Source organism: Chiloscyllium plagiosum, chromosome 31 (genome assembly GCF_004010195.1).
Source record: "Chiloscyllium plagiosum isolate BGI_BamShark_2017 chromosome 31, ASM401019v2, whole genome shotgun sequence".
Taxonomy (NCBI): Eukaryota; Metazoa; Chordata; class Chondrichthyes; order Orectolobiformes; family Hemiscylliidae; genus Chiloscyllium; species Chiloscyllium plagiosum.
The window spans coordinates 866323-881885 of NC_057740.1; the positions used below are offsets into that span (position 1 = coordinate 866323).

The 15563-nt window shown below is 44.5% G+C and overlaps 1 protein-coding gene across 1 annotated transcript in view; it reads right to left on the reverse strand.

The window, feature by feature from the left end:
* The window catches only part of LOC122565127 (E3 ubiquitin/ISG15 ligase TRIM25-like), a 39577-nt gene extending 30382 nt beyond the window's left edge, over nucleotides 1–9195 (reverse strand). The window contains exons 1-3 of the mRNA XM_043720764.1: nucleotides 7981–9195; nucleotides 7794–7889; nucleotides 5719–5952 (exon numbers count right to left, since the gene is read on the reverse strand). Coding sequence (XP_043576699.1) covers nucleotides 5719–5952; nucleotides 7794–7889; nucleotides 7981–8541 — 891 coding nt within the window. The 5' untranslated portion in view covers nucleotides 8542–9195. The remainder of the gene's footprint in view (nucleotides 1–5718; nucleotides 5953–7793; nucleotides 7890–7980) is intronic.
* Between the last annotated feature and the right edge of the window lie 6368 nt (nucleotides 9196–15563).

A 15563-nucleotide genomic window follows, 5' to 3' on the forward strand; every position in this document is an offset into this window, starting at 1 on the left:
ACACATGCACTAACAGGTTCAGGAACAGCTTCCTCCCTGCCGTTATTAGATTTCTGAATGGATTGTTTAACTTCAAATAATGCTGGTCTTGTTAATGTTGATCTTGCTTTGCACACCTCCTGTGCAGTGTAACCGGTCTGCCTCACTCTGTCTAAGCACCTTATGATCTGTATGTTCTTGCTTACTATGATCTGCCTGGACTGCATGCACACAAAACCTTTCACTGTACTCAGGTAGATGTGACTCCAGGAAATCAAATCAAATCAAAGTCTGGCCTCCATGTGATTCCACACCCACAGTAATGTGATTAACTCCCTCTGGGCATTTCGGGATGGACAATAAATGCTGATCAGGCCAGCACTGTCTACATAGCTTGAATGAATAAAAGCAAAGCAACAAATGCAGGTTAACCACTTGTATATGCCTGTCTTTTCTGTGCACACATTAGTTGCTGCTTTTATTCCAATACAAGCCAAAGTTCAACTTGTTGTAGAGCCCTTTGGGATGATTGAAGGATGTGGATGGTGCCATAGAAATACAGATCTTTCTTTTAGAATGTAATGTAACAAAAGGGAAATATCCCAGTACATGTCTCCTGACCTTATTGGAGAAAGCCTAAGAGCAGGGGGAAGGGTTGGAGGATGGCAAGAATACCCAGAACTCATGGTCCACGCCACAATGTCCAGGCTCACAGAGTGGTGCTGAGCCCCCATGTGCCAAACAATGCAGCCACATCTGTTGATAACCTGGAACAGGAAACCTTGGATCCATCAGTGCTTCACTCTCTGACCCAACTTGCTCAGTGAGTGTGGTGTCAGACTGTGGTCTGTGCAGTCACCCTGTAATGCCTCCCTACTAAGGTACTGCCACACGATACACACTAGAGCAGAGGCAAGTCAGCTAGTGTCTTGTGGAGATATGTGGGTGGCCAAGGCATCAGTTTGAAATATTGTTCCCTCCTGTATTGCAGCTCATGATAAAGAGAATGTCTGCTTTCAGCCGCCTGTGTCATAATCAGCATGTCAGCCTAGATGCAGCACAGAGAATGGAAACAGTTAGGTTAAAAAGCAGTGGTACAGCAGTGAGTCACTGTGTGCTCCTGTCGATCAGTGAGTGTTGCTCACTGTTCTAAGACAGGCACTTACTGGCAGGGAGTCATGCTGCAACACTGAGGCGTTGCCACCCCCCAGGACCTACTTGCAGCCAGGGATCTCTGCTAGAGCTGAATATGCGGCCATGCACAGTGGTTCTGGGGAGGACCGCAGCACAACTCATGGCCTGACTTTGTCCAAGCAGAGGATGAACACTAGTCTACTCCAGCACTGGTACTAACCCTCAGGAATGTGCCAGTGATACTCTGCAAATTAAAGATTAATCTCACGGACATTCCGGTGAGATGAAAATCATTTTCTCACTCACTTCCAGCTGTCCAGAATTGTGACAAGCCATCGGGCAAACCTTTGCCCACTGTGACCCCATTTTTGAGGCTTGAATATTGTCACATTCACTTAGTGAGACCTGAGACAGCAGGAAGATGATTGGACAGCTTTGAATATCTGGATCAGAGCTCCATGGAGGTCATTTCTGCCCCAAAGATTGAGGACTTGGCATAGAGTAGGGGAAAAGGAAGCAATGATACCTCACTGTACATACTCCAACGACACGGGTGTTCGAAGTTTGCACTCACGCCAATTGGCATGCCCCATGCATTAGCTTTCACTTTCTGGAAAGTGGTGCCACATATGGACCTTGGAACACTCAGCATCAACCTAGGCATCAGTAACAGCAACAACACATTCTGAGCAGTCAATCCTGCAAAACCTTCCCAACCTCTCGGGAACAATGTCAAAAGCAATGGGCCTTGACAACATTATGGCTGCAGTTCTTAAGGCTTGTGCCCCAGAACTAGCTATGTCCCTTCCTGTCCAACCAGTACACTTGACCCAGCAATGTGGACAATTGCCTGGGCACATCATGTACACAAAAAAAAACCAGGATAAATCCATCACAGCCAAATACCGTCTCATCTGCCTATTCTTAAACATAAGCAAAGTGATGCAAGGTGTCGTCCAGCAGCACTTACTTGGTGGAATCATAACGAACATGAAATAAAACGGTGGCAGTCATTGGAGACACACCATGTCAGACCAAGGGCGTCGTTCCAGGAGTTCCTTGGGGTTCTGGAGTCACAGAGAGATTTACAGCACAGAAGAAAGGCCCTTCAGCCCATTGTGTTCATGCCAGTCAAAAACAACCAGCTCCTATTCTAATCCCAAAGTCCAGAACTTGACCCATGGCCTTATATTGCTTGGCATAAGAAATATACAGCTAAACATGTTCAAAGGAAATCTGCCTCCACCGCCCTTACAGGCAGCGAACTCCAGATTCCCACTACCCTCTGGGTGATAATGTTTTCCCTTATATCTCCTCTTCCTGTTCCTTACTTTAAATCTTTGCGCCCTAGTCATTGATCCATCAAGGAGAAAAGCTCCTTCCTGTCCATCTATATCTTTCTCAATCTCATCTGCACCAAGGAAAACAACCCCAATATGTCCAATCTCTCTTCATAATTGAAACTCTTCAGTGCCGGCAATATTTTTTAGATTAGATTACATTACAGTGTGGAAACAGGCCCTTCGGCCTAACAAGTCCACACCGACCCGCCGAAGCGCAACCCACCCATACCCCGACATTTACCCCTTACCTAACACTACGGGCAATTTAGCATGGCCAATTCACCTGACCTGCACATCTTTGGACTGCGGGAGGAAACCGGAGCACCCAGAGGAAACCCACGCAGACACGGGGAGAACGTGCAAACTCCACACAGTCAGTCGCCTGAGGCGGGAATTGAACCCAGGTCTCTGGCGCTGTGAGGCAGCAGTGCTAACCACTGTGCCACCGTGCCGCCCACAAATATGCTGGTAAATTTCCTCAGCGGCCTCTCCAGTGCAATCACACCCCTCCCACAATGTGGTTTCCAGCACTGCACACAATAGCTGTGGCCTAACCAGTATTTTATACAGTTCCAGCATAACCTCCCTGCTCTTAAATTCTATGCCTCAACTATTAAAGGTAAGCATCGCATACGTCTTCTTAATGTCCTAGTCCAAAGCATCTTTAGCTTATTCATTAAAATAACCTTCTCCCCATCATAGAGACAGATACTTCCCAACTCCCCAGACATTGAAACAGACCGTGCCCATGTGCAGCAAAACCTCATGTTTGGGCTGACAATTGACAAATTATATTCATTCTACACATCTGGACAATGATCAACTCCAATAAGAGCATCTAACCATCTTCAATTGACATTCATCACCATCACTCTGAAGTATCACTGACTAGAAATCTAACCAAACCAGCCAAATAAATACTATGGTTACTAAAGCACGCCCAACACTGGGAATTCTGCGTGTGTAACTCACCTCCTAACACCCCCTCAGCTTTTCAACCATTTCCAAGGCACAAGCTAGGAGTGTGTTGGAATATTCCCATGAGATATCACCAACATCTGAAGACTCCCTTGCAAATCACTTACCATTCTGATTTGGAATGATATCATGGTTGTTTTACTGATGTTTGGTCAAAGTCCAAGAACTGCCTTTCTGACAGTATTGTGGATATATCTACACCACATGGACTGCAGTAGCTCAAGGAGGCTGCTCACTGCCACCTTGTCAAGAGTAAAACAAAAAAGACATGGTTTCAAAGGTTATGGAGTAGGCAGAAAAATGGGGCTGAGAAACATATCAGCCATGATTGAATGGTGGAGCTGACCTGATGGACTTAATAGATTAATTCTTACAGCTTATACTACTGATGGATTCAAATTCTGGTGTTACCAGCCTAGTTCACATTCCAAGAATGAACAAAAAAAACACACCCCATGATACTTGAAGCACCAGCAATGTATGTTTAATGCTTGCAGCATAAGTTTTTTTGATTAGATTACATTACAGTGTGGAAACAGGCCCTTCAGCCCAACAAAACACTACGGGCAATTTAGCATGGCCAATTCATCTTTGGATTGTGGGAGGAAACCGGAGCACCCGGAGGAAACCCACGCAGACACTGGGAGAACGTGCAAACTCCACACAGTCAGTCGCCTGAGGCGGGAATTGAACCCGGGTCTCCGGCGCTGTGAGGCAGCAGTGCTAACCACTGTGCTACCGTGCCGCCCATGGTGTTTTGTCACATCTTCATTCTGTTTCTAACTATGAGTCAATCTTTCATCTCCCAAGAGCTTTCCTCCCTTTAAAAGTGCGAATGATGATTGCTTTAAAACAGGGACAGTGGTTCCCTGTGGAACAATCACTGTCCTGCATCAATACAGGCTGGTGGTAGTATATCACAGTGATTATCAGAGACCTACTTGCTTCATAAAGGACACTGTATTACAGGGGTCCAAAAGGAGACAAGGTGAGGCACAATACCTATCAGATTCTTATTGACAGGCCATGAAAGGGTCAAAACTGTTAGAATCATAGATTCCCCATATTGCGGAAGCAGGCCATTCAGCCCAGCGAGTCCACACTGACCTTCTGAAGAGCATCCACCCAGACCAAACAACCCTGCATTCTCCTTGGTTAAACCATCTAGCCTGCACACCACAGAGCAATTTAGCATGGCCAGTCCACTAACTGGCATATCTTTGGACTGTGGGAAGAAACATGAACACCCAGAGGAAACCCACACAGACACAGAGAGAATGTGCAAACTCCACACAGTCGCCCGAAGGTGGGATCCAACCCAGGTCCCTGGAGCTGTGAGGTAGTAGTGCTAACCACTGAGCCACCATGCCACTATAGTCTCAGCCTTCTAATGCATGCGGAGCAGGAGTCAAATATATCCCACTCTGCTCTGAGGCCTTGAGTTTCTCTTGAAGGCTACTTTCTCAATTCAGGGACCACCTTTTGGTTTTGCTGGGGTTTCTTTCTCATTCTTACTAACTTCTTCATTAGGTGCCACAGTTTTGTATTGACAATAACTTCTGTACTGGTTTTGACAGGTGTAGGGGTTTAGGACTCACACTGTGGCAAAATTAGAAGAATTCATCAAGATCCTCAATAATCAATAAATGTCCGATAAACTTAAAACTACAACACATAAGGGAAGCATTCATTTCCCAGATGTCACAGTATTGAAACCGGCACAAGACATCAGGCATAAGTTATCAACAATGTTTTTAAAGAACTAATACACTTCTATACCATGATCCTAACCAAACAGAGTGTTAAGGTCACAACTAAACTGTTGCATTCTTATCTCTAATACAGTCACTGACCCTTAAATAATTCACATTATGTGAGATGTTTTGAGATAACACATTAATTCAAATCTTTAAAAAATAAAACTTCAACATTACATTATTTCAGTGAGGCCGAATTCATTCCAATAACATCCATAGCATTCCCCCCTTAGAGTAGTTCCTGAACTCCTGCAGCCTTAAGCTGGAGCCTCCACATTCACTTTAAAGCAGTTCAGCACCTTAGTTCTCTTGGTTTTGCACTTAGCTAAAAATTCCTTTGTTGAATGATTTAAAAGTGCTCTCCGTTGTGCAGTCTCCTCGCTGCAGGCCCTCTCTCTATTGGTAAAGTCTTTTACCTTTTTCTGAAGCCCCTCTCACCACTTATAGCCTCCATTCATGGGCAATTAGGGATGGACAATAAATGTTACCATTGTCCCATTAAAGAAAAAAATAGTAGTATCTCTTACTTGTATAAATGCAAGCTTCTCCCTCTTCTGTGAAAGGTCAGTGAGATTAACCAGGCACATCTCAAAGAATTTAATTTCCTTTTCCAGCTTTCGGATGTGGCTGTCGATAGCAGCTGTCACACGGCTCTGCTCCTTATCCAGACAGTGGAAAACATCCCGCTCTTCATTTTCAATGTGTTTCCTCAATGCATCATACTTCTCCTTCACTTCTCTCTTTGTTTCTGTTATCAGACTCTAAAGAGACAGATTAGAAATAGGCCTACACCATCAGTGCTTCATTCAGAAGCTCATTGATGATCTCATCTAGTATGGTGATGAAACGACTGAAAATGAATCTTCCAGCTCAGTGGGCAAACCTACATCTAGAACTTCAACCTGAGCTACAAGTCCTCTCAAAACTCGCTAACAGATTATATATTTCATTATTTAATGGCCAGTATATGTCAATAATAAACCACTTAGCTCTACTGCAAGTACCAGACCTTTTAATGAAAGGGGCATATCTGATGGTTCTCATCTGAAAGTTTAATCTTTCCTTTCCCAACTTGCTGGCTTATTCCAATTACCAAGCACAAACAGCCATCCTTCACGTGTAAACCTTGGCACAGCTAGGAGGCTATTTGACTTGAACAAGCATCACAACCAACCCCAGCTGAAAATAATTTGAGCTAATGGACCTGTACTCAGGATGAATCATCAGATAGAATTTGCGAGACTATGACAAATCAGAAATTTAACCTTGGTAGCCATGACAACAGACTTTCTAAGGTTCCGAGCTCACTTCTTAAAGACAAAAGGGAAAATAAATACAGAGCCCAAGTGGGAGAGTTAAGAAAGGGGAATCAAAGAACCAAAGAACTCAATGGGGAGCATCAGGTACAATTCCAGCCTCGGGTGATTGTTTGTGTGAAGCTTGCACATTCTCCATGTATCTGCGTGGGCTTCCTCCCACAGTCCAAAGATGTGCAGATTAGGGTGGATTGGCCATGCTAAACTGCAAATCATGTTCAGGAATGTGCAGGTGTAATGGGAATCAGATAGAGGGCTGGGGCTGGGGCTGGAGGGCATGCTCTTCAGAGGGTCAGTGCCAACCTGATGGGCCAAATGTCCTCCTTCTGCACTGTAGGGATTCTATGAAAGGTGCTTCAGGGGGGACTTTCGCTAAGTGTGACCCTGGTGTGTGAATACAGTTGTAAGAAAGACCAAGAAGAGGGGCTGGAGCTTTATGAGGTTTTAAACAAACAGGTGAATATTTCAAACATTTGGAGTCTTTTGGAGGAGCATAATCAGATGAGTGGAAATTGAAGGAGGGAGAAACAGAGGACAGCACTAGAGTTATCAACAGTGGAAATGAAAAAGTCCGAGATTGCAGATAGACTGAGGTCAGTGAGGAACCTTCTAAAAGATACGGAGTAGAAAGTTCACATGTCGAACTGGAGACCACTTCCGGGAATGGTCTGGATTAAAGCTTAACACAATTGGAGCTCATCTCAAAGATTTTACATTTTTTAATGTTGCCTTTCAGCATCCCTAGGGAGTCAGAGCTTCCAAAGAGGGCAAGGGGCTCAAGGGACAGAAACAGCTGGAAGAGAAAAACATTGAGCTTCTCACATTTTGTTTTTTTTTGGGGGGGGGGGGGGGTGGGAGCAGGGATGGACAGGTTTTGGAAATGGCAGAAGCTGGTGGGGGAACTGAAACTGTGCAGAGATTTAGATTACTTACAGTGTGGAAACATGCCCTTCGGCCCAACAAGTCCACATTGACCGTCCGAAGAGCAACCCACCCATACCCCTACATTTACCCCTTCACCTAACACTACGGGCAATTTAGCATGGCCAATTCACCTGACCTGCACATCTTTGGACTGTGGGAAGAAACCGGAGCACCCGGAGGAAACCCGCACAGACACAGAGAGAATGTGCAAACTCCACACAGACAGTTACCCGAGGCGGGAATTGAACCTGGGTCTCTGGCGCTGTGAGGCAGCAGTGCTAACCACTGTGCCACCGTGCCACCCCGTCCTGGTGGGAAAGGGGGATGAGGACAACAGGTTAAAATTCAGAATCCGAACCCACCTGAGTGGTCAGCTTCTGTGTGTGAAGGTCCTGGAGGGAAGACTGGATGGAAGCGACATTTCTCCGGATGCTCGTCAGATGATGCTCTAAGTTATCCTAACAATAGCAACAGACAGATAACCAAGTCAGCCTGCTGGCCTGCCCAGCAATGAAAGGGGTCAGAGGCGAGCAATTGTCAGCCACTTACCCTGAGCTCCTGCTCGCCCTCGCTGATGCTGCCAAAGTTGTGGCCCTTGTGTTTGCCGATCAGGGTACAGAGGGTGCACACACACACCTTGTCCTCCTTACAGTAAATATCCAGGAGCTTCTCGTGTTCAGCGCATCTCCAGACGGACAGATCAGCCGCTGTATCCACGAGGGGGTGGGTTTGGAAGACCCCGTTGGCAGTGTGCAGTTTTAGGTGAATGGGGCACATGGAGGCTTCACACTTCAGGCAGGTTTTCACAGCCTGACGCCGGCTGCGGCTGCAGTAGCTGCACAGGACGCTGTTCGGAGCCGCCGCTGCTGAAGCTGCTGCTGCGGCCGGGGCCACGGCCAGGTAATCCCCAGCTCCCTTGGCCAAGCGGAGCCTCCTAAAGCCGGGCACCTCGGCCCGGCACTCGGGGCAGCTCTGGGGAGAGCACTCCTCAATGCAGGCTCGGCAGTAACTGTGCTGGCACGCCAGGGTCACTGGGTCGGTGTAGACCTGCAGACAAATGGAGCAGGTCAACTCCTCGTCTAACCATGACTGGGATGAGGCTGTTGCCATGGTGGAGCCCCGAACACAACAGAAAGCAGAGGAAAAGTCTCTCTCTCTCTCATACACACCTCATCCAGACTGAGGCATCTCAGATCTCCTGCTGCAAAGCAGCCGATTATAAATTGTAAACATCAGCCATCGGCATCTCAGACTTCCACAGGCACCAAACTTGCACGTTTCCCTGTCTCCAAACCGCACCTCACTGCGCCAGCATCTCCTTCCCAGGAGCTCATGGGTGGGGTATTTGCTCCCCCTGGGTATACACAGCCCACCCCACAGGCCAGTAACTCACATGGAGGTTCCAATCAGTTCTACGACTCCAAAGACCAGGGGAAGGGTGCTCAGCACTGAGATGAAAAGATCATTCTTCTGAGGGAGGGTCACTCCAGCTCAAACGTTAACCCTGTCTTCTCTCCACAGAGGTTGCCAGACCTGCTGAGCTTTTCCAGCAAATGTTGTTCCTGTTTCTGAATTACAACATCTGCAGTTCTTTGCATTTTTAGGTAATTGTTCGCTCAGTCACAGAATCATACAGAAGAGGTCTTTTGTCCCATCAAGTCTATACTGCTCAAAATACACCACTAGGCCCACGTTCCAGCTCCAGCCTTGAGTGTTGTGACTCCTTCGCATGCTGATCCAAATACGACTCTCTACAATCCTCCCAGGCAGTGCATGCCAGATTGTCACCACCCTCTGGGTGAAAAATGCTTTCTTCAGTTCAGAAGAAGGATCACTGGGCCTGAAATGGGGCAGCACGGTGGCTCAGTGGTTAGCACTGCTGCTTCATAATGCCACCTAAGTGGAGTTTGCACATTCTCCTGATGTCTGCGTGGATTTCCTCCCACATTCCAAAGATGTGCAGATTATGTGGATTGGCTGAGCCAAATTTCCCATAGTGTCCAGGAATTATCCATTGTAAAAGTGGGGTTACGGCGATGGATTGGATGGGATACGCTTTGGAGGGTTGGTGTAGACCTAAAGGGTTGAATGGCCTACTTCCACAGTAGACATTCTGTGACTTTACATTAACTCTGCTTTCTCTCCACAGATGCCACCAGACCTGCTGAGTTTCTCCAGCAATTTTGGATTTTGCTAACATTTTCCTCAAAAATTGTGGATTCAAATTCCATGGCAAAGACTTGTACACGAGATAACAGGCTAACTGCTGCAACCAATTCCACTTTCAGAAGAAATGTTATTCCGTAGTTCCCGCGTTCATTTTCCACAATCAACATCAATTATTGCATGGCACCACATCAAGATCTCCCCCCCCACCCCTGTGTCCAGCCAACACCTCTCCCTCAATCAACACAATAACAGATATTATCCAATCATTACCGTATAAGAACTAGGAATATCTGCCCTTGAGCCTGCTCCACCATTCAATAAGATCATGGCTGATCTTTCCATGGACTCAGCTCCATGTAACTGCCTGGTCACTTTAATTCCTTTATTATCTATCTTTGTCTTAAAAACATTCAACACGGTAGCCTCAACCACATCATTGGGTAGGGAATGCCACAGATTCACTGTTCAAACAAGTTTCTCCTCAACTCAGTCCTAAATCTGCTCCCTCTTATTTTCAGGCTATGCCCCCTAGTTCTCGTTTCACCTGCCAGTGCAAACAACCTCCATGCTTCTATCTTATCTATTACCTTCATAATTTTATATGTTTCTATAAGATAACCCCTCATTCTTTTAAATTCCAATCAGTATAGTCCCAGTCTACTCAATCTCTCCTCATAAGTCAATCCTCTCAACTCCAGAATCAATCGTGTGAATCTCCTCCACACCCATCCAGCACCAGTACATTCTCTGTCAAGTAAGGAGGCAAAAACTGTACGCAGTACTCCAGGTGTATTCTCACCAGCACCTTGTACAGCTGCAGTGTCACCTCCCTATTTTTAAACTTCATCCCTCTAGCAATGAAGGACAATATTCCATTTGCCTTCTTAATACTGCATCTGCAGACCAACCTTCTGTGATTCATGCACAATGACACCCAGGTCCCTCTGCACAGCAGCAAGCTGCAATTTTTCACCATTTAAATAATAGTCTATTTTTCTGTTCGTCCTACCAAAATGGATAACTATATTTTAGGAAGTTAAAAATCATACAACACCAGGTTATAGTCCAACAGATTTAATTGGAAGCACACAAGCTTTCGGAGCGACACTCCTTCATCAGGTGATAGTGGAGGACATCCCTGGCGCTCCGAAAGCTAGTGTGCTTCCAATTAAACCTGTTGGACTATAACCTGGTGTTGTGTGATTTTTAACTTTGACTGTACGCAGTACTCCAGGTGTATTCTCACCAGCACCTTGTACAGCTGCAGTGTCACCTCCCTATTTTTAAACTTCATCCCTCTAGCAATGAAGGACAATATTCCATTTGCCTTCTTAATACTGCATCTGCAGACCAACCTTCTGTGATTCATGCACAATGACACCCAGGTCCCTCTGCACAGCAGCAAGCTGCAATTTTTCACCATTTAAATAATAGTCTATTTTTCTGTTTGTCCTACCAAAATGGATAACTATATTTTAGGAAGTTAAAAATCACACAACACCAGGTTATAGTCCAACAGATTTAATTGGAAGCACACTAGCTTTCGGAGCGACCCTCCGAAAGCTAGTGTGCATCCAATTAAACCTGTTGGACGATAACCTGGTGTTGTGTGATTTTTAACTTTGTACACCCCAGTCCAACACCGGCATCTCCAAATCATATATTTTAGGATGTACTGTATGCAAACTGGCCAGATTCCTCATGTTGTTATATTACAACAGTGACACCACCTCAAATGATTTCACTGGCTGCAGCGCACTTTAGGATTTCTTGAAATCATGAATGTTGCTTCATTAATTCAAGTCGGCCTTTCTTTCTACACAATCACCTCATTGAACACCTTCATTTTAAAGTCTTTTATCTCCTAACTTCCTTTCCAGAGTAAACAGCTCTGGCCACCAAAATCTTTCCTGATTGTTACTTTTCCCCAGTTCTAATGGCTATTGTAACACTAGAGAGGTATGACACAGACAAGGCCAAAGCTACCTGCTTGAATGGCACCTCATCCATATTTGTAAGCAGAGGTAACAGTGGCTACACGTTTACAAGGCATACTGCAGGATCTCACCAAAATGCTTTTGATAGCACTTTCCAAACCTATGACCACTACCATTTAGAAGGACAAAGGCAGGAGATGCATGGGAACACTACCACCTACGGGTCCCCCTTCAAGGCACTCAGCTTGGAAATATAATGCCATTTTTTCAGTATTCTTGGGTCAAAGTAGTTGAACTCCCTTCTTAAATGGCATTTTGGACCTCCCTACAACATGGACTGCAATGGTTCAAAAAGGTAGCTCAGCACCATCTGTCAATTAGGGATTTGTAACAAATAAAAATAGAAGTGGGATAGCCATTTCACCCCATGTGCCTTCTCTGCCAGTCACGAAGATCACGGCTGATCTGACTATGACATTAACACCACTCCCCTGACTGTTCCAATAATCTTTGATTCCCTTTGTAGATTAAAATCAATGCAACTCTGTTTTGAGTATATTCGATGACTCAATTCCCACTGTTGTCTGATGTAGAGTTTGACAATGATTAATGATCTACTGAAAGGCAACACCTTATTTCTAAATAGCGACTCCTAGTTTCAGATTCTTCCGTAAGGGGAAATATCCTGTCGACATCAAGGCCCTGCAGAACCCATTATTCTAACCTCCAGCGGATACAAGCGTAGCCTGTCCAAACCGATCTTACAAGTCAAACCTGCCCATCCCAGGTATTAGTCCTAACCTTCTCTGAACTACCTTCAATGCATTTAGATCCTTCTTTAAGTAAGGAGACCAATACATTAATTCACAATACTCCAAACATGGCCTCATTAATACCCGATACAGCTGAAGCTTAATCTCCCTACTGTTTTACTTGATTCTCCTCACAACAAACAATAATATTCTGTTAGCTTTCTGAATTACTTTTTTTCTTCTTGTTGGAATGTTCTTGTTCTGTTTATGACTTAAGGACCTGAACATCCATCTCAGAAATCTGCAACCTTTCGCCATTCAGATGTTATGTTTCTCTTTTATTCTTCCGACAAAGTGGACAATTTCACTTTCATTCCACATGATTTTCCATTTACCAGATCTTAGCACATTCATCTAACATATCGATGCATTTCTCTAACTTCCTTTTGTCCTCTTCACAATTTACTTTCCTATCTATCTATGTGTAGTCATTAGCCCATTTGGCAACCGTACCATCAGTCAGTGAAATAATTGCAAACAATTGAGGATCCAGCACTGATACCTGTTGCACACTACTAGTTATATCTTGCCAACCTGAAAATGACCCATTTATGTCCACGTTTTCTTCTTGTTAGCCATCCAATCTTCTCCCCATGCCAATACGTAACTCTATGCATCTTAAGTATTTATTTTAGAAATTACAGGGAACCTTATCAAATGCCTTCTAGAAATATAAGTACAGTCCACTCAACAGCCCTTCTTCATCCCCAACATATGTTCCTTCTTCAAAGAACTCCAATGAATCAGTCATACAAAAAAATCACTTCACAAACCATCTGACTCTAAATACCCTGTTAAAAAAAGTCCTTAACGACTGTCTCTTGATTAAAACTTAAAAATATAAAACATAGGTACTACGTTGGCCTGGAACAATGTTTTTGTAGAGCAGTAAAACTGTGCTATTTTCTGTATGTTGTTCAGATGTAAAGATGGCCTTTCGTGAAGTGATGTGCTCTTCCTGTCAGACATCAGAGATTAGAGAGAATTTCTATATTACTGATGATTATGTCTTCAGGAAGTGTGTTTGGTTGTTAATCCTATCAGATTGCATGGATTGGTTGGAGCGGTAGTTAGAGGCAATGAGGAACTTATAGTAGCGAGTGTGTGTGATGGATGACACTTATAGGAAGGGGAAAAAACTGCAGATACAGTCAGGTAGATGGGTTACCGCCGAGAAAGGTAGGAAATGGAGGCAGATAGTGCAGAAGTCTTCTGTGGCTCTCCCCCTCTCAAACAAGGATGCTGTTATGGAAAATGTAGGGGGTGATGGACTCTCAATGGAACGTAGCATGAACAGCCAAGTTTCTGATACCGAGACTGGCTCAAATGTAACGAGGCTTATGTCAGGTTCCAAGTGATCAATTGTGATAGGGTACTCTCTAGTCAGAGGGACAGACGGACATTTCTGCAGCCAACTGTGTGAAATCCAAATGGTGTGTTGCCTCCCTGGTGCCAGGATCAAGGATATCTTAGAGAGAGTGCAGAATGTTCTCAAAGTGAAGAGGAACCAGTAGGAGGGCATTGTACACATTGGAACTAATGACATAGAAATAGACAAGAATGAGATTCTGAAGGGAGAATATAGAAAGTTAGGCAGGAATTTAAAAAGGAGGTCCACGAGGGGTGTAATATCTGGATTACTCCTGGTGCTTGGAGCTAGTGAGAGTAGGAATACGAGGATAGAACAGATGAATGCGTGGCTGAGGAGCTGGTGCAGGGGAGAAGGGTTCATGTTTTTCGGATCATTGTACAAGAAGGATGGATTGCACCTTAGTTAGAAGGGGACTAATATACTGCTAGGGAGATTTTCTATAGTTGCTCAGGAGGATTTAAACTAGTAAGGTGGTGGTGGTGATGGTGGTGGTGGGTGGGATCCAGGGAAATTGTGAGGAAAGCGATCGATCTGAAACTGCTACAGTTGGGAAAAGGAACAAGTCAAATGCTCAGGGCAGGCAGGAACAAAGCAGAGAACGAGGTATATTAAACTGCATTTGTTTCAATGACAAGGCCTAACAGTGAAAGCAGATGAACTCAGAATAGTTAGGAACATGGGACTGGGATATCATAGCAATTACAGAGATGTGGTTCGGGGATGGACAGGACTGGCAGCTTCATGTTCCAGGATACAAGTGCTCTAGGAAGGATGGAAAGTGGGGGCAAAAGAGGAGGGGGAGTGTCACTTTGATAAGGGATAACATTATGGCTTTATTGAGGGAGGATATTCCTGGGAATATGTCCAAGGAAGTTATTTGTGTGGAATTGAGAAATAAGAAAGGGATGATTAACTAATAGTCAGCGGTAAGCTGAGAAACAAATTTGTAAGGAGATCTCAGTTATCTGTAGGAATAATAGAGTGGCTCTGGTAGGGGATTTTAACTTTCCAAACATAGACATAATGTTAAGGGTTTAGATGGAGAGGAATTTGTTCAGTGTGTACAAGAAAATTTTCTGATTCAGTATGTGAATCACCTACTAGAGAAGGTGCAAAACTTGACCTACTCTTGGGAAATAAGGCAGGGCAGGTGACTGAGGTGTCAGTGGGGGAGCACTTTGGGGCCAGTGATCATAATTCTACTAGTTTTAAAATAGAGGTGGAAAAGAATAGTCAGGATCTAAAACTTAAAGTTCTAAATTGGAGGAAGGTTCATTTTGATGGTATTAGGCAAGAACTTTCAAAAGCTGATTGAGGGCAGATGTTCACAGGTAAAGGGATGGCTGGAAAATAGGAAGATTTCAGAAATGAGATAATGAGAGTCCAGAGACAGTATGTTCCTGTTAGAGTGAAAGACAAGGCTAGTGGGTGTAGGGAATGCTGGATGAATTGAAGGTTTAGTCAAGAAAAAGAAGGAAACATATTTCAGGTATAGAAGCAAAGATCGAGCGAATCCTTAGGAAAATATAAATGTAATAGAAATATATTTCATAGAATCCTTACAGTGTGGAAACAGGCCATTTGGCCCAACAAGTCCACACTGACCCTTTGAAGAGTAACCCACCCAGATCCACTCCATTATCTTTTATTTACCCTTGACTAATGCATCTAACTTACACATCCCTGAACACTATGGGCAATTTAGCACAGCCAATTTACCTAACCTGCACATCTTTGGATTGTGGGAGGAAACTGGAGCACCCAGAGGAAACCCACGGAGACATGGAGAGAATGTACAAACTCCACACAGTTGCCCGAGTCTGAAATCGAACCCAGGTCAAT